General features: G+C 41.9%; 1 protein-coding gene across 21 annotated transcripts in view; it reads left to right on the forward strand.

The window, feature by feature from the left end:
• The first annotated feature begins 2,131 nt into the window (after nt 1-2,131).
• LOC139639040 (sodium/calcium exchanger 1-like) overlaps nt 2,132-16,929 on the forward strand; it is a 28,632-nt gene continuing 13,834 nt past the window's right edge. For 7 of the 21 annotated variants that reach the window (XM_071513094.1, XM_071513086.1, XM_071513091.1 and 4 more), the window contains exon 1: nt 2,252-3,936. In XM_071513094.1, the coding sequence (XP_071369195.1) occupies nt 2,396-3,936 (1,541 nt within the window). In that variant the 5' untranslated portion in view covers nt 2,252-2,395. Of the gene's footprint in view, nt 3,937-16,929 lie in introns of all 21 variants that reach the window. The other 14 variants (XM_071513099.1, XM_071513092.1, XM_071513093.1 and 11 more) reach the window with 5 other exon arrangements.

Here is a 16,929-nt window from a genome sequence, read left to right on the forward strand (position 1 = left end):
GTATGGATAGTGATTTATATGATACAGTATAAACCTTCTCTTTACAGCTCCTCCCTTCCCCTCTCCATCTCCATCTCTCCTTCATGACCAAAGGTTTAAACCTTTTTTAAGATTCTCCAAGTATCTCCAACCTTCCATTTTTATTAGCAGCGATCAGCAGTTAGTATAAGTCACTATGTTGCTCGGTCTATAGTGTCAGTTGGGTCTGTAGGCAGCCACACTGGTGCTTTAGCTGACTTGGTAGGGCAGCAGGCTGTGATGCAGGGTCCTGGGTTCAAGTTCTGAGGTTGGCAACTGATCCATACAGAGTTTGACTCCTGAACCCAGTGAGCACAGAAGGGTTAAGCATTTACATTAGGCTCTTGTAGCATTTTTCCACCATGATTCAAAGAAAAAGTTCCGCCCCACACCAATATTAATTTTTTAGTTTGATAATATTGATTGATGTTGCACACTGTCAAGAAAGGCCTAAATAATAGATGATTGATAAGGCCTTGTCATGAACATCCTTATTAGTTACTGTATAATCTAAACAAGTATAAGTCTACATTAAGGTACCATTTGTCAGAATGGCCCCAATAAGGCAACCTGCAGTTTATGAATTACGCACTTGTTTAAGATTTTAGGAAATATTGTCTCAACTGAAGTCAAACAATATGTTTGACTGGCAACGCAACGTAAAGCTATGGAATGGAACGGAACAGAATGGAACCACTGACTTCCTTTTAGCAGCAGAATTGGCTGTCTGTTCGATTTTAATCCTTGTAGATCTTAGTGCAGCCTTGACCATCAACACTGTTGACCATTAAATTTCACTTGATCGCCTCAAATCCTCCTCTTCTTTGTCAGCACACATTAGACTACCTGTGGAGTTCCTCAAGGCTCAATCTTAGGTCTCATCCTGTTTTCAATTTATATGCACCCTGTTGGCCATATCATCTGTAATCACAATTTCTCCTTCCACTGCTATGCAGATGACACACCGATATACCCCTGAGTCTCCGTGACTTACAGCCTCACCACTCTCATTTAATGTCTTGATGACATAAAGTGCTGAATGCCACAAATTATTTTGCAGCTAAATGAAAATAAATCAGAAATAGTTTTATTTGTCCCCCCAGATATCTTTAACCAGATTAATTCATTTTGATGCTGATTTAAGTTTTGATTAACAGGTAAAGAGAGTGGTGAAGTCCTACATCCTTCAGCTGAGAACCATTTCTAAAATTAAGATACCTTTATCATTTAGTAATCTGGAGAAATTAATTCATGCTTTTATTTCTTCACGTTTAGACTATGGTAATTCTTCTTAACTCTTCTGGCATATCAGGACTCCTATAGGATTTTGAATGACCTGCCTGATGAGTTTAGGCTAGCAGAATCTGCATTAAATCACTTCTGAAAACCTATTTTTATAGACTTTGATGTGATGCCTTTGTCTTATTATTTTTACTCTCATATCTTCTCATTCTGTGCTCTTACCTTATATCTTCTGGTGCCTTGCTTTAACTTGTTTTATTTTATTTGAGCAAACTGTGGAAAAAAGTGCTGTATCAAGTGTATTATTATTATTATTATTATTATTATTATTATTAGCCATGCCACAACTCTATGTGAACATTACTTAGTGAACTATTCAGATTTAATTTTTTTTTTAATGTGGAAACATAATTAGCAAACACATCATGCAAAAAATGTGGACTATATACACACACATACTGTATGTATACATCAAAAAAGGACTTTAACTTTGAAGTTACTAAATCTCAATTCCAAAGGCAGCTACATAGGCCAGCTCATAGGTCATATTAAGTTGAATGTTAATTATCAGTATGTGCCAGTTTTAAAAGAGCTCTGACAATCACCACTTTTATATGCAAGTTTTCCAAGTAACATAAACCAGAGGAGACAACTTGCCATAGTGCATAGTGCATAGTAAGTCACAAAAACTGTATTTAAAGTGGCTAGGGGAACTGTCAGAAAATTATGACATCATGTCAAACACAGACAAACTGCATCGGCAGAGAGTGGATGGCAAAAAGAAAAGCCAATTTCCACAGGTCAGATAGAAACCAATGCACTAAAGACTCCTCTCCATGTGTTGCAGGGTTAAGGGAGCTGAAGTGTGACCATGGGCCAGGCTGGGACCTCATCGCTGTTCTGCACCTATCAGCTGGTATTCATGTTGACGATCATCTCATCCGAAATCCCATATTCAGTGGCAGGAGGTTCTACCCTGACCCTTGAATCCAATAACACACTCAGCAACCACACTAAATGTGGTGGAAGCGTTCGTTGCATAGAGGGCGTTATCCTGCCAGTATGGAAGCCAGTGAACCCAGCCTTCACTGACCGGATAGCCAGAGCCACCATTTACTTTGTGGCGTTGGCCTACATGTTCCTGGGCGTCTCCATCATTGCTGACCGCTTCATGGCTTCCATCGAGGTCATCACCTCACAGGAGAAACAGATCACCATCAAGAAGCCAAACGGTGAGAAGATCACCACGACGGTACGCATCTGGAACGAGACGGTATCCAACCTGACCCTGATGGCCCTGGGTTCCTCTGCCCCAGAAATCCTCCTATCAGTTGTAGAGGTATGTGGTCACGATTTCAGCGCTGGTCAACTGGGCCCAAACACCATTGTAGGAAGCGCCGCCTTCAACATGTTTGTCATCATTGGCCTTTGTGTGTCCGTCATCCCCGAAGGAGAGACCAGGAAGGTGAAGCACCTCAGGGTGTTCTTCGTCACAGCTGCCTGGAGTATCTTTGCGTACATCTGGCTTTACCTAATCTTAGCTGTCATTTCTCCAGGGGTTGTTGAGATATGGGAGGGCCTTCTCACCCTCTTCTTCTTCCCCCTGTGTGTTGGGTTTGCTTACGTCGCCGACCGAAGACTTCTTTTCTACAAGTACATGTACAAACGCTACAGAGCAGGGAAGCAGAAAGGAATGATCATTGAAACTGAGGGAGAGCCACAGCTTCCCTCCAAGGTAGATATTGAAATGGATGGCAAAATGCTGAACTCCCACAGAGAGGAGTTCATAGTTGGAGCGATGAGTTTCGATAAGAAGGAGCTGGATGAGGAGGAGGCAAGGAGAGACATGGCCAGGATCCTGAAGGAGCTGAAGCAAAAACATCCAGAGAAGGAGATGGAACAGTTGATAGAAATGGCCAATTACCAAGTTTTAACCCAGCAACAGAAGAGTCGCGCCTTCTACCGTTGTCAGGCAACTAGGATCATGACAGGAGCAGGAAACATCTTAAAGAAGCATGCCGCTGACCAAGCCAAGAGAGCCGTTCAGCATGATATCTGCTCTGAGGTTTCAGAGAATGACTTTAACTCCAAGATTTTCTTTGATCCTGGTACCTACCAGTGTCTGGAGAACTGCGGTAGTGTAGCGTTGAATGTGGTGCGTCGTGGTGGAGACTTAACAAGCATCGTTTCAGTGGATTACCGGACAGAAGACGGCACTGCAAATGCTGGCTCAGACTACCAGTTTACAGAAGGAACTGTTGTGTTCAAACCAGGCGAGACTGAGAAAGAGATCAGGATTGACATTATTGATGACGACATCTTTGAGGAGGACGAGCATTTCCTGGTTCACCTCAGCAACGTGAAGGTCATATCTGAGGGTGCTGGCTCACAGCAATGTGATGCGAATCATGTGGACGCCGTTGCAGGCCTCGGTCTGCCGTGCACAGCCACGGTCACCATCTTCGATGACGACCATGCAGGGATCTTTATGTTTGAAGAGCCGGTGTTGACTGTGAGCGAGAGCATCGGGGTGATGGAGGTGAAAGTGATCCGGACCTCTGGAGCTCGCGGAGTTGTGGTGGTGCCGTACAACACCAAGGAAGGGACGGCCAAAGGAGGTGGAGAGGACTTCGAGGACACACATGGAATCCTGGAGTTTGAGAACGATGAGATCTTGTAAGTCCAAACCTTCCTTCTTACCTAAAGGTATACTGACACAGTTTTGACTCCCATTTTAGAACAGAAAAATAAATGAAGCTGCTAGCAGCAATGAACAGGTTACCACAGTGCGACAAAAAAGGCACTGAGTTCTCTGATTGCCACACACAGCATTGTGGGTATTAGAGTCTTTGTTATTTTCACAACAGAAGTTTCTGTTGTTTCTCAACATAATAATGTGACTTGGATATCTTCAAAATTATGTTTCTGACCAACCTGTAGATTACCATGATTTTACAGTCAGTTTAACTTTTTGTTCAAATTTTAAAAATATTGATAGGTTAAAGGATAACGCTGGTGTTTTTTATTGCATTTCTTACCGTCAACAAATCAACAAACAACAAAATCAACAATGCGTTTGCTCTACTCCCATTACTTTCCGACTTCCCACGTTCCCTTTTTAGCCTTCAAATCAGAAGTCATTGACTACAATTATAAGCTAAAAACCTTTAAATACAGCTCATAAAGACATAGTTTCAATTTTAAAAATCGCTAACTGTTACCATGAAAAGTTATTACCAAATCAAATTCAAATGGGAACAAATTCTTCATTACGCTGGGGATTATTATTATTATTATTATTTTCGGTGCTATGGAACTACTTTCCTGAGATGGAAAACGTGTTTACGGTCGGCTTATTAAGTTGTTTGAGGAAAAAGTCGGCTGGCCCGGTGCATGGTGATGATGAAATATGCTGCCTGAGCAACGGCATGACTCTGTGACGTCTTTTTAATAGTTTTTTAAATACAATGGAGTTCTATGGCTGCTGGGACATGGCTTTATTGGACATCGGCTACATGGACGAGACTTGTTAGCAAAACAAATTCATTGCTGATTTTGTTATTTTCATAGGATTTCTTGACGGTAAGAAATGCATTAAAAAACACCAGCCTTATCCTTTAATAACGTGGCCATTTTTGGACCTTAGCGTTTCACAGACTAAGTAAAGACACAACCAATTAATGTACTCGCTAAATTTCGTGTCATTATGAGCTGTGTTGCATGAGAACAAGATTTTTTTTAAAGTTTTCAAAAAGACCAAAATGGAGGCCAAAATTTATAGCAGACATTATCGGTCCTTGAAACAAAAATGTTCAGCATGTCCAGATACATATCTGTACCAAGTTTCATATCTCTTCGACTGAGCCTTAGCATTTGAGGGCTTGTTATAGCACCCCCTATGGGCCAATCAGTACTATTCTTTGTGTTCATGTTAGGCCGCGGCCACACTGATCCATCAGAAAATGGACAGAATTACTAACGGATAGATTTCTGTCCGTTGGGCTGTTTTGGAACGTCAACGTGTTCGCCGCTATCTTTTTTTTTAAAAAGTAGGAACGCCTCTGATTTGCAGTGACAAATCTGTTTGTCCAGAAAAAGTTCAACTGGGTTGAACTTTCTGTCCGTCAAAACGGATGGAAATCTGACGGAAACAGACGTGTCATCAGCGCTGCCCGGACAACGGACAGCTCTCATTGAAAATGAATTGAAATGAACGGAGATGGACAGACACAATGGATCAGTGTGGCCGCGGCCTTATGAGTCACCAGGACTATCTATGTGCCCAACTAGAAAAAAAGTTACTAATCTGTACCTGAGTTATTGGACTGAATACAGACGCTGTGGTCTAATCAGCTGGAGGTGTTGTGGAGATCCAGAACATTTCTACTCCAATGGGGCCCAGTGGGAAATCATATACCAACAATTTTCCCATGAACCATTTTGGTTGTGTCATTATTATGGTCAGGTAGACACTTCCAAAGCCGTTTCCTGTTTCAGTATATCTTTAAAAATCTGTTTTCTGTCATGGTGACCTGTCAACAAGAGCAGGTAACAGCAGATTGGAGGATTCTACAGATTATCTCTTCCCAGTTTTGGGTTTAAATGATCCAATCCCTTAATGAAAATAACATTTCTTATCATTTTGACAATTAAGCCAAATGTCCATCTGAATTTCCTCTCATTCCTTTAGCCAGTTGTTATATTCACCCAATGTGCTGTTGTCCATCCCTGTGAAATTTAAATCCATTCTCTCAGGTTAGACCTCTCCGTCTGTCCCTCTTTCTCTCCATCTGTCTCTCTCTCTATCTGTCTCTCTCTATCTCTGTCTGTCTCTCCGTCTGTCTGCCTCATCGCCTATACTGTTGCTGCTGAGCTGTCAATCACTGCTCTGCTTGGCTCTTCTGAGTTTTATACAGGCAGGACCTTTTTCATACATATGGACACACACACACACACACACACACACACACACAGTTAGATCTTCTTTGATTGACAGTGCATGTGTGTTAGAGTGGTCTGTACAGTTGAGAGAGTCTGATTGGACGATTCCTCTCTGTTGTGTCGACCAGATGACGGGGTTTTGATGATTGGCTGTTTGCCGAGGCAGAAAAAACAAACACAGCAACAAATGATCATTATGATGCTAATCCAACAATGCATTTACATGTTGAAGCAGATTATAATCCACGTAGAGAACAGGATTAGAGACATTTGTTTACCTGTTCAGAAACAGGAGGCAGAGCTCTAACAGACTGACACATACTGACCGATCTGTTAGAGAGAAATGTGTTGAAATGAGATGAAGTTCTTAAAAGGACCAAATTCTCATCCTCAACATGTCAATCATTTAATTTCAGTGTAAATTGAATTCAGGAAAGGGATTTCAAGATTTAAAAACATGAAATCTTTTGCCACACAAAGTTATCATATTCTTAATTATAAATAACTAATTGAAAACTTTAGGATATTACGTGAGTTGTAGTTTCAATTTCCATATTGGATTGGGTGAATTAAAGTGAACTGTCCCTATATTCCTGGTCCCCAGTCCTGCCAGTAACACCGTCCACCTTCAGACTGGAGCTCCTTCATCTGACTGGTACCTTTGGATTTACATGCTTCACATAGCGGCTGGCAGCAGACTTTTCCATGGCTATGGGTGGCAGGAATGTAATGACAATACATTTATTCCCAGAGGATAAACACGGCCAGTCAGTACGCAGACAGAAGCAGCATCTTGAAATGGAAAAGGTGGCACGCTCATTCTTGGTTTAAGCTTATTAATGATGAGACCGCCGTACATTTACAAAGGAGCGAATGGACGGCTTTGAAGTGTATGATGTAGATGTCGCTCAGTGGCTTTGGCATGGAGAAGGAGAGCCTTATATAGCCAGAGTGCCAGCCGCCACAGTGAAGTTTTCGTCTGGCTGCTATATGTTAGTATGCCACAGGCTGGAAACACACAAGGCCAAGCAAACCTCTGGAATCTGTTTCTTTTCTCACACCTACAGACTTTTACAGAAGAATGCATTCATAAGAAGTGAGTGTGTTGATTTGTAAGGTAGACTAATAATAGTAGGTAACAGTAACCTTACTTGCATAGAACGTTCTTAAAAGTTTGAAGTGGTTTGATAATCAAATAAAAAACATCAAACTTAGAAAAGAAAGGAAGAAACTTTTTTTTTCCCCTTTGAAGGGAAGATTTGCTCGATTTCCAGTACAAACACACTCTTCTACCGGTGGACACTGGGAGCTGACCAGCACAACCGCAATCTAATATGTATAAAATAAATTAAAAGAAGCAAAAAGGTAGTGCAAGATGAAAGGTAAAGTACAGAGGCTGAAAATGATAGATTCAAGATTCAAGACAACTTTACTGTCCGTTATTACAAGCAACATGGAATTTTTTCTTTGGCTTGTGTCAGGCTCGTCAAACACAAAACGGAGAGACAGCAATCAAACACCAAGTACAAATAAAACAATGTAAGTAAAAATGTCAGGATAAAAGACAACATCACAACAAAGCAAGCCTGTAAAAACAAGTTTAAACAAGTGATTTAAAAGATGATGGTGACTCTGCAGTCCGAGGTCCTCAGGCAGCTCCGTCACCTTTAGTCAGTCTGGGCTGCAGATGTCAGAATAAACACTGAATAACTCTGATGAGAGCGCAGGGGACCAGCTGGTCGACATCATCACCAACAACTACAGCAGGCCAGCAGCTCCTCAGTGTCCAGGCCTCCGAAACACACTGAACACCTTATTATAGAAATAAATCACCTGCTGGCATCCACAGTGGAACTGAAATACAAGAGAATTTGGTAACCCTTTACATTACTGGTCATTAATTATGCTTTAATGACTGGAAATAACTCAGTCATCTCCAGCATAATAGAGAGGAGAGGAAAGGAAAGGAAATGAGAGGAGAGGAGAGGAGAGGAGAGGAGAGGAGAGGAAAGGAAAGGAAAGGAAAGGAAAGGAAAGGAAGAGAGGAGAGGAGAGGAGAGGAAAGGAAAGGATAGGAGGAGAGGAGAGGAAAGGAAAGGAAAGGAAAGGAAAGGAAAGGCAAGGAAAGGAGGAGAGGAGAGGAGAGGAGAGGAAAGGAGGTCATTGGGTGGGAGGATGGGCGGATACATTTATCTTCAACTGCAACGGTTCAATTCCCAATTCATTCAAGAATTGACCTAATCTTAAATTGTTTTACTCGCCAAAGTTAAGCTAACCTTTTCATGGGACGTCTTGTGACGCCTCACCTGCAGTCATCTTTTGATGATGACTGTTACCAGGAGTCGATCTCATCAGTCGGCACCCAGCGTTCCTCGAGTGTTTCAGCTCGGTGGCCCGTCTCCTCCGGGCTTCCAGCAGAACTCCTCCCTCCTCTTCCTCCCCAACCTACAGACTGCTGTTCTTCCTTTCACTGTCACTCCTAATTAATGGTAGCACCCCCATCAGGCGGATTGGGTAAATATTTCTTGAGGAGCATTTGCACATCATCATTGGTCCTAATCTGACATCTCTGTGCTTTATATGCTTTATTTTTATCCTGTTAATGGCACAGTTATTTTGAAAATCACCATAAGGACACACATTAGAAGAAGTGAAATTAGTTACTGAGGTTGAGACGCGCCGAATGAACTGCATATCCAAAACGCTTTGCAAATTCGAAAAACACAAGCGCATTAACGGAAAACACGGAAAACAATGTTGTTGCAGGCAATAATAGTCGGCCCGTTTCATTGTCAACATCTGTTGTTGCTCACTTCCGTTGTTATGTTGTGGCTTTTGCATTTGTGTTTTCCATTAATGTGCTTGTGTTTTTCAAATTTGCAAAGCGTTTTGGATATGCGGTTCATTCGACACGTCTGGGCCACCGTACAAAACCTCTTGTGGAAAAAATGTATCGACTTTATATTTTTAGCAGAAGTTGGGTCGTGGTCCCATTGACTTCATGGAGTTGGGAGGTTTGAAGTCTTTTTGGAGCCGGACTCTAGTGGACATTAGAGGAACTGCTGCTGCCCTCACTTCAGGATTGGCTTCAAAATTCACCTGTGGTTTGGCCGCTTGGTTTCAGCCCTACAGGCTCCGTCAAGTGAAAGTGAAAGATACAAACACCAAAGACAAGGAACAGTGATAGATAGATAGATAGATAGATAGATAGATAGATAGATAGCTACTTTATTGATCCCGAAGGAAATTCTGGTGTACAGTAGCTTCCAACGTGTACATTACAAGATAGGAAGTTACAATAAAAAATTCTTAAAAAACATGGTAAGAGACTAAAACAAATAGGAGTAAACAGAGATAAAAACCAGTCCTGGCAGAGACTGAGGAAGAAAGAAAGAAAGTGCCTGTGCAATCTGCAGTATGTAGACAACTATGCATATACAAAACTGAGTAAATGTATATATATTTATACATACATATACACATACATACATATACATATACACACATACACATATATACATGGGCCATATAAATGATGATGATGAAACGCTTCCTTTCTGATTCCTCCTCCCATTGTACACTTTACCCAGAGTGACTCAGGTCGGGGGTCGGGGTTGACGATTCATGTTGACAGACCTACAGAATAAGTCTCAGTTAGTCTAAACCCTCTGGAGAGAGCAGGATGAGGCCGGGAGGCGTGCTGCGGAGCGACACCATCTGCTGCTCCGCCTCCTCCTGCCGGATCCCGCCAACACACAGAGAGACCGCCATGAAGCCAAACACAACGGGCCAAAGGCCATCAGACACAAAAAATCCAAGACTGCCAACCACAGTAACATGACAAAAACTAAACAGAAATCAAAGTGTAACAATGAACACAATGAAGTGGCAGCCGACAGATACCTGATGTTCCCTGATAACATATAAGGTAATCTTGCCAGGCCAGACCTAAATCAGACATTTTACCCAAATCTTGCTTTGGGTCTGGGAGATACCGTCCCCCTTTTTCTGTCAGTCAGTGCTTCCTGGTTGACCGCGAAGCTCCTGCTCGTATTTTCATTGGCTACACAGAATGTCAATCAGCGACTCACAGAGAGACGGCGTATTGAACTTCCTGAGTTTGTCAGTTTCAGACTCTGTCCTGCCTCCAGTTTGTGCTAACATCCCATTACAGAGGTGAAGCCTTTACAGAAGCTGTTTACAGCAGTTAGATGTGTTAGCATGTTGCTAACAGGCCACGGAAAAAAGCTTCTTTGCTCAATTCTGATTGGTCATCCGTTTCCTTTGCCATCCCCCCCCCCCCCCCCCTTTTGTGTGGAACAGGTAGGGCGATTAACAGGGTTTCTTGCTTACGTATGAAACCAGGTAGAGGTTGCATAAAAGGTGCAAGATATGAGAGAGTATCATCACTGTGCCAAAATAAAGTGGTTTAGTAACACTTTACAATAAGGGTACATTAATTAAGTGTTAGTTAATGCTTAATAAGTATTAACTAACCCTAAATTAACAGTTAACTAATGTGTCTGGGTTCGAATTTAGTAATGGTGTTCATGTTAACTAAGGTATTAATTTATACATTAATAGTTTATAAAGATGACTATTAAATAATGTATAAATTAACATGAACAGCATTAGTAAATGATTACTAGACACATTAGTTAACTGTTAATTAAGGGTTAGTTAATGCTTATTAAGCATTAAATAACCCTTAATTAATGTACCCTTATTGTAAAGTGTTACCAGTGGTTTAATTTAATAGATATCTGATCCACTCCAGAAGGTACTGTAGATTAACCCCTCACACCCTGATTTCCCCTTAAATTGCCCCTTAAGTAGCTTCAAAGTAAAAAAAAAAAAATACAAAATACACACTGTACAACAATGTCACATACACATTCTGTATCTGCTCATTCCAGCACTTCATTGCAGCTATATCACGCTTATACTGAGTGAATTATTCAAACCCAAGACGCTGCTCCATGACATCAAATGGAGAAAAATCTAGATGTTTGTGCTTCATTTTATGTTCTCCTGCAATTTAGCATGGTATATTTGTTATCTTTGGACCCTTGGGATCCTGACTAGAAATTAAAGTAAAGTTCTGTGGGTTTGAACATCTTTGTTGTTCAGATCACATTTAGGTTTAAGCAGCATTTAGGTTTGAACAAATAATAAAAGCACTAAAACCAGTGGAAAAATAAAAATATAAATGTTCAGGTAGGACATAGAAACCCAGGGGATTTTTTTTTAGAAAAAAACAACAAAAAGAACAAAAATGAGGATGACAGAGAGACAAATCACATCAGAACTCAATGAGGAGGAAGGAACAAAAACAACAACAGAACAAGCAGGAGAAATAAAGCAACTGAAATAGACCTGATGCCGTTAGAGATACAAGGGAACGTGAGTGTGACAGAGTAGGAATGTGTGTTTGTGTGTGTGTGCGTGTGTGTGTGATGTCTGACTGTGATGATGATGATAGGGAATAAAAGGTGAGCAGGACAGTCTGTTCTGTCGGTGCTTCATCTCTGCAGCCTCTCTATTCTCAGTCAACATCAACTCGTCTCCCTTTCATATACATTTATCCCCGCGCACCCGGATTTCCCCTCCAAAAAAAAACATCTTCTCCATACTGTCTGACTAATGTCTCATCCATATTCTGTATCTGCTCGTTCCAACGCTTCACTGAAGCTACAGCTGCTGATACTGAGTGAAATGAAAAAACCTTGGGATCTGGATTAGAATTTAAAATAAAGTTCTGCTTCTTTGGATAAAGCTCGGCTAAGATAAATGAGTTTGTAATGTTGATCGCACCGGCAGGACCTACGGAAGCCAAGAACGGCCGTGCTTGCAATTATTTTTTTAATGCCGTTATCTCGAGATCACAAGTTAATTGTTTCGTCATCTCAAGATAACAAAGCTCGTTTTCTCGAGATAACGGGTTAATTTATCTCGTTATCTCGAGAAAACAAAAGGCAGATTTCTCGAGATAACGAGATAATTTATCACGAGAAAACGACTTTTGTTTTTTCCCCGAGATCACAGGATAATTATGGAGAACTCAAAAATGAGTGTCTGGTTCATTTGATCACACCTGATTTCAGCCTTCAAGATCACTGTCATGACTGTCAGGAGGATTCAGAACTGAACAGGAAGTCAAGGCATAAATGTGTAGTTTTGTTTGCTGCAGTTACGATTTTCAGCTTAAATCAGTTGCTACAGTTGTCAAGACACCATCTCTGCATGCTGGCATGGCTCCTGATCTCTGATAAACATTATAAGTAATAAGAGGAAACAACTCACAACAACAACAACATAATTAACTCGTGATCTTGAGATAACAGCATTAAAACAAATAATTGCAAGCACGGCCGTTCTCGGCTTCCGTAAGGACCAGCAGGGTGGAAGAGGATAATTTATGACAGTCTCCTTATGTTTAGCTTAGCACCTTTGCTGTCTGTAACAGGTCGACTTTACACAGCTTCCCTGTATTCATGTTTCACACAACTACTGTTTATTTGGAAGGGAGTATTTTAATATTAAACTAAGAAGGGCACTCGGAGAGCACAGACCTCCACCAAGGTTTGTGCTATTATTGCTTGTTAGTGAGTCAGATCCGGATCCGCTCCAAAATTTAATGGGTTCTTCCTTGGCCCATGCTACACCCTTCCACCAAGTTTCATGAAAATCGGGCCAGTAGTTTTTCCGTAATCCTGCTAACAGACAAACAGACAGACAGACAAACAAACAAACAAACAAACGGCACCGAAAACATAACCTCCTTGGCGAAGGTAGAGATAGAGTCCGCACACTAGAAATGGCTCCCATTACCACCATGTGATGTTTGGAGCATGTGCTCTTCTTCAGACATGAATGAACAGAGAAACACCTTACAAACACCTATTAGACAAAGTCACCTGACAGGTCACCTGATAGGCTACTATAGGTAAATAGAGACATAAAGTGAAATACATGTAAAAAATCCCAAACAGTGCAAAGATGGCGCACACAAGATATAAATGACAAAAAAAACAGCACACAAAAAGTTACCCAGCAAATCCAACAATATTAACTGGACAATAAATTACACTATTATATCAATATCCTGTAAAGTATGATCTGCACCACTTGAACATAACATGACTGGAACATCAGGCCAGTAAAACCGTCTTAATGTCCTGGATCTTAAGAACAGGACGGCAAGTGCTAAACTATTTAGAGGCGCCTCTGCTAATCTAAGTGGTAATACTGAATAGTCCCACAGCTAGTAGAGCATTGAGAGCATGAGAAGTATAAGCAATGAGATCCATATACACAATACACAATAAACTCAATATTTTGACATTACCAAGTTACAGTGAAGCTGCTGTGTGTCAGATTGAGACTAAGCTCCTTTGAGGCGCATTAACTCTGTTTGTGTGTTCTAATGTTATCAGATTTCAGCTCTAATTAGTTTTCCTGAAACCTCAGGCGGTTAAGTGTCGGGCTCTTCTGATTGGTCATTAGTTAATTGGTCCAGGTGTTTCTAATTACCTCCATAGAAACCAGTAGAGGGTGTGTCAGTGTGGTTTTAGTTGCCAGTTGAAGTCTTTGTTTTTGAACAGTAAACAGAATATTTATGTAAAAGCTTTTATCAAAGTGTAATTTAAAGCACATCAGAGTGCACAGCATGTCAGTCTGTCGTGAGCTTAATGGGTAAATTGAGTCATTTCAGTTGTTTGGTCTGTTAGCTGAATCCACAGCAGGATTCTGGGTATTTAAATTGAGAGAGTTTCTTTCTGTGGCAGCTGCACTATAGATGAATCAATAATTCATGTTAATCTCAGTCAAATGCACAGTGATCCTCTTAAATCCACGGTGACTGGGGAAGCTCTCTGGTTTACTGGCAAGCAGAACTAGCTTCAGATTTCTATTTGCTTCTTTTCTCAGTAGATGCTGCTTTGTGTCTTTACATGCACCTTGACGTGGTTTAGCTCACAGGACCCAGAGCCAGCTGGTTTTCACTCTGTCAGAGATTTGCGGTGCTTTTCATCAGTCGTCTCACCCGGCCCTCGCTGACTTCCCCTCGGGGGAATCCCCATCGCCATCTTAAGTGTCGTTCCGTTACTCTTATAACTGAAGTGAAATTCCTGAGCTGGACTCTTCGAGGGCTGAGGGAGCGAGTCAACAACAATGTAGACTTCACAAGCGCATATTTCCCAGGATGCATTGTGATCGTCCGTCAATTCCGGTGCACGATCAGGTGATAAAGTATAAATGCAAGTAAACAAACAATATTTAGAGGATTTAGACATATTTATGAAATTAACTCATCTGCAATATTTAATTACTCATTGTTCTGTGTAATTTTTATTATTTATTCTTATTATTAATTATTAGGCCTGCTTAAGGGCAAGCGCGTTCCGTTTCAAATATTCTGCTCCCCCTCTGACCCCGCCCCCCTGCTCTGACCCCGCCCCCCTGCTCTGACCCCGCCCCCCCCTGCTCTGACCCCGCCCCCCTGCTCTGCAAGTCGCCACTTGCGTTACGTATGGCACTACGTATTACCAAGTGCCGAGGGGAAGTGAAGGAGGGCTGGATAAATGACTAATGAAACGCAGCTCTAGTCAGGGACTGCAAGTTAATTGCACTGCGAATGCAATTAGATGCAAATAAGGACCTGGTAGGACAGAAGACCAGCAGCAATCTGGGTCCTGATCGAGGATCGGGACTCAAAGCCACCGGTTTAGCTGACGCTCTCATTCAGATCACTTAGGGTGCGTTCACACCAAGCATGTTTGGACCGGTTGAGTCGAACCCTGGTGCATTTATTGTTGTCGTCTACCTCGAGCACACACCAAGACAAATTCCAATCGGTGTTTCATTGAAATGGTAATACATTATTTAATCTTGAATCTTGAATCTTAAATTCCAGCATTTTTTCGACTTGACTGTTAGAGCCATTTCTAGAAAGCTCTTATAATTTCCTATTGTTTTCAATTATTTCAATGTAAATAGTTTGGCAGCACCTAGCGGTAGTTTTTGGTGCTGAACCAAGCGTACGGCATCACCTGACCTCACAGCTCAGGAGCCCCTTAACTAACCCTTGGTGGACTGTGGAAGACGCCACGGAGATCCAGTCTTCAACCGCCGCGTGTTTTTGGTTATTTTGTTTGGTTTAATGTTAGTTTTGTTTGGTGAATTTGTTTATTCCCCACTGGTTTTGATTTATTTAAAAAAAAAAGCCTGTTTATTTTGGGGAATGTTTGTTTGGGGTTTTGGTTTCGTTTTCGACAGTCAGCCGAAGCAGTTTATAGCCTAACCCAACAATTCTCAGTACCCATTCAAACCGCTGGACCACCTGAACCATCGTGGATCATCAAACTGTGAGTAATTAACTAACAGAATACGGCGCGTTGATGATGTCATGGCGTCTGTGGGTGGCTAAACATGTTCCCATCTAGCGTAGAAGCCACAATATTGACTTTTTCTGAACTTCCAAAACAGGACTTTTAATGGAAATTTGGCTGATGTAAGATTATTTAAAGTACAATTGACAGTTCAAACATTACTGCCTTTCTCATTGTAATTTATCATTGTAAAGACATTGTTTCAATTAAATATTATGTTCCACCTTCAAATAAAAACACTAATCCATTCACAGATTAGTGCTGGTCTTCTCATTGTTTTAGAGCCTTTAAAGGTTGAAACTGTTGACCAGCCAGTCAGATGTTTGACAGCGTGTGTTTGCAGAGGTTAGCGCTAATGCTAACAACATGGCAGCGGTGCGTTCAGCTCAGACTGTATTTCTGTCTTCTGTCTCCACCAGATCACCATTTTCAGTCTCCATTCCACCTTTTTCCAAACCGCTGACAAGCCGAAGCCTCCCGTGTCTCAGTGGATTTACAGTCTGGTGTTTCAGACGGCTTTGTCGCGGTGTTAGTCCAAACCCCCCCTCCCCCCCCCCCCCTTCTCCCCTCCACCGGGTTAGTTGATAAACATCACGCAGCAGTAGATGTTCCTCCTCGCCCCGGACGCTCTCCCGCTCTCCTTATTAGGGAAGCCTTTCTGCAGCGAGGATCCTGCTCACTGTCAGCAGGCTGCAGAGTCACAGGCTAAGCCTATAAAGCAGATAGATGGACTGCAGCCTGTTCCTCTGTCCTCCGCCACTGGGGAGGTCGCTGGCCGCCCGCCACATATTCAACCTGTTGACACTCCTTTATATTCTGCTGTTCGCACTCTGTCTGCCAAGCTTGTGTTTTCCATCCAGAGCAGCAGAGTAACCCGAGGCTGCTGTAAACCGCAGGAAACAGCAGAGATAATAAGCAGACTGCGCTGTGTTTAGTGTCGAGTTTGGACTATATTTATGTTCGGGGAGCAGGAGGGCGATGTATAAGATGATCTATAACGAGCCTCGGGCACAAACATTCTGCTAAAGTTCTCTAAAATGATTTTTTGAGAAAAATGTTGCAGAGAGAAAATAGCCGAGTCTGGCATCAGACCGCCGCCCCCAAAACACTCAATCTGCCAATATTAAAAAAACATAGAAATGGATGAAGGCAATATTCCATGGATGTCAGCTTCCAAAGATCTGTGTGTCCTGTTTCCATGCTGCTGGCAGTGACACTCTCTCTCTCACACACACACACACACACACACACACACACACACACACACACACACACACAGAGCTGGCCTGTAGCCTCCGTCACTTCAAGGCAATAGAACCAACCAGTGCAACAAAACTTG

The sequence above is a fragment of the Centroberyx affinis genome, unplaced genomic scaffold (assembly GCF_046629955.1).
Source record: "Centroberyx affinis isolate AG114_WGS23_722 - 3 ecotype Tasmania unplaced genomic scaffold, CSIRO-AGI_Caff_v1 ptg006769l_1, whole genome shotgun sequence".
Lineage (NCBI taxonomy): Eukaryota > Metazoa > Chordata > Actinopteri > Beryciformes > Berycidae > Centroberyx > Centroberyx affinis.